The sequence below is a fragment of the Sinocyclocheilus grahami genome, unplaced genomic scaffold, assembly GCF_001515645.1.
Source record: "Sinocyclocheilus grahami isolate Dianchi unplaced genomic scaffold, SAMN03320097.WGS_v1.1 scaffold5.1, whole genome shotgun sequence".
NCBI lineage: Eukaryota > Metazoa > Chordata > Actinopteri > Cypriniformes > Cyprinidae > Sinocyclocheilus > Sinocyclocheilus grahami.
This window is the reverse complement of record NW_015505184.1, coordinates 6771890-6773640: the sequence shown is the minus strand read 5'-3', so window position 1 is coordinate 6773640 and position 1751 is coordinate 6771890. Positions and strand designations below refer to the sequence as shown.

General features: G+C 34.8%; 1 protein-coding gene across 1 annotated transcript in view; it reads right to left on the bottom strand.

Moving 5' to 3' along the window:
* hfm1 (helicase for meiosis 1) overlaps positions 1–1751 on the bottom strand; it is a 16759-nt gene that overhangs the window by 6705 nt on the left and 8303 nt on the right. Inside the window, exons 18-24 of the mRNA XM_016273398.1 lie at positions 1499–1542; positions 1324–1404; positions 1093–1184; positions 886–992; positions 591–638; positions 381–478; positions 98–237 (exon numbers count right to left, since the gene is read on the bottom strand). Of these exons, the coding sequence (XP_016128884.1) occupies positions 98–237; positions 381–478; positions 591–638; positions 886–992; positions 1093–1184; positions 1324–1404; positions 1499–1542 (610 nt within the window). The remainder of the gene's footprint in view (positions 1–97; positions 238–380; positions 479–590; positions 639–885; positions 993–1092; positions 1185–1323; positions 1405–1498; positions 1543–1751) is intronic.

Below are 1751 nucleotides of genomic sequence, written 5' to 3'. Positions count from 1 at the left end.
AAAAAATAAGACCCCAAATATAAAAAGCACACACATTTAGTACAACAAATACACTACAATTTTAAAGGAAACCTTTTAAAAATTTTAGAGATGTTGCCTGACCTATCCTCTCAAGCTGTCTGGAGACGTAAGGCGAGTTCTCCCACAGTTTAGCTCGAAAACATTTGGCAAGAATTAAAGAGTTGAGTCGAGCTGAGAAATTCGACTTGGAGTGATGACTGAGAAACTCAGTCAGATCTGGCAGAGATCAAAAGCAGCATTTTGTTAAATCTATGCTAAGTAAAAAGTGGCACGAGAAAAAATTGCACATTTACAGTTTCATGGCCATGCCATCAGACAGAGAGAGCAAAAGCTTAAAGAGAGACATGTAAGTAACCTACATCTGCTGACTCTATTTCCATTTCTGAATATTTTTCCAGTGTCCTGTATGAGTCCAAACTCCTGAATGGGTATGCAGCTGAGCTGAGCTTGAATCAGACTAGGATGAGAAGATAACTGCATGCATAAATAAACAAAAAACAAAACAAATACGCAAGCCATGCAATCAAGTGGCAAAAGTGTACATCCAACAGGTAATAACAAGACCTTACCAATTCACTTTCATGTCATTACTTTTGATCTTTCCTTCCATAGGAAACCTAAAAAACAACAACATTACAACTCACATGATTTAGTCTACCTATTCAATATGTTAGCTACACTGAAAATAATGGTGTAGAAACAGTTTTCACTCAGAAATTGCCTTTAATTTTCACAAACTAAACGTAAGAAAAACTGAAATAGTATTTTCTTGTAAAAGATACTCTAGAAATCTTTTTATTTTTACAACTTAAAAAATATTATTTTATAGTATATGGGTATTAGGTAACTGAAGACAACTATGACCTGATGGTGGTTCTGTTCTTATCCTTGTTCAACATGTTCAAGGTTTTCTTTTCATTTACTCTCAACTGCACATCACTGAATTCTTTCCCCTTCGATATCATTTCAATCTAGAAAGTGAGAAAAAGTGTTTATATCATTATATGATGTTCTGAAGCAGTTAATATCAATGGATCAGGAAATGCTGCAAGAACAACAAAGCTTTCTTACCAGCTCGGGTAATGTCTCTGTTCCTGTCACCATACTGAACTGCTTCACAGTGTCAAAAGCAACACAGTACCTGGCCATGAGTTTTCCAGTTTCTGTGTGTGAGCATTCCATTATATGGACATTACAACCAAAGACAAATTTGATTAAGACACTAAATAATAATAAAAAGAGAAAAGGAGAGCTAAATTAAACTTCATATATTTTAATTGAAAAAACAGCATCATCAGCAACCTGTGGGCTTGATGTTAATGTCTTCATCCATGGTAATCAGGTTGAAAGAGGCCAAAGAATTGAGGTTCTTTAAGCACAGCTCTAAAACACAGCGTAAATCATATTTACAAAACAAGCTGCTCAGTCTAGTCAGTTTTTCAAATTACTTATTATGAACGGACTCACTTTTACATACCTTGTAATTTAGTCTCAATTCCACATTTGTCAAGCTTGGGCATGCTGTCATCCAGCTTCATGCAAACCTGAACTTCAATTTTTTTCTCAGACTCGGTCTGAATCATTTTTGGACCCATATTTGTATACATTTTACTGGTAGTCCACTGTATGAAGAATTTTTGGGTATGATTTGTCACAGTTTACTTTATTTTGCTATCCTCACTTACATCAATGAACTATAGTGTCCTGCACCCACTAGTAAAAAATATAAA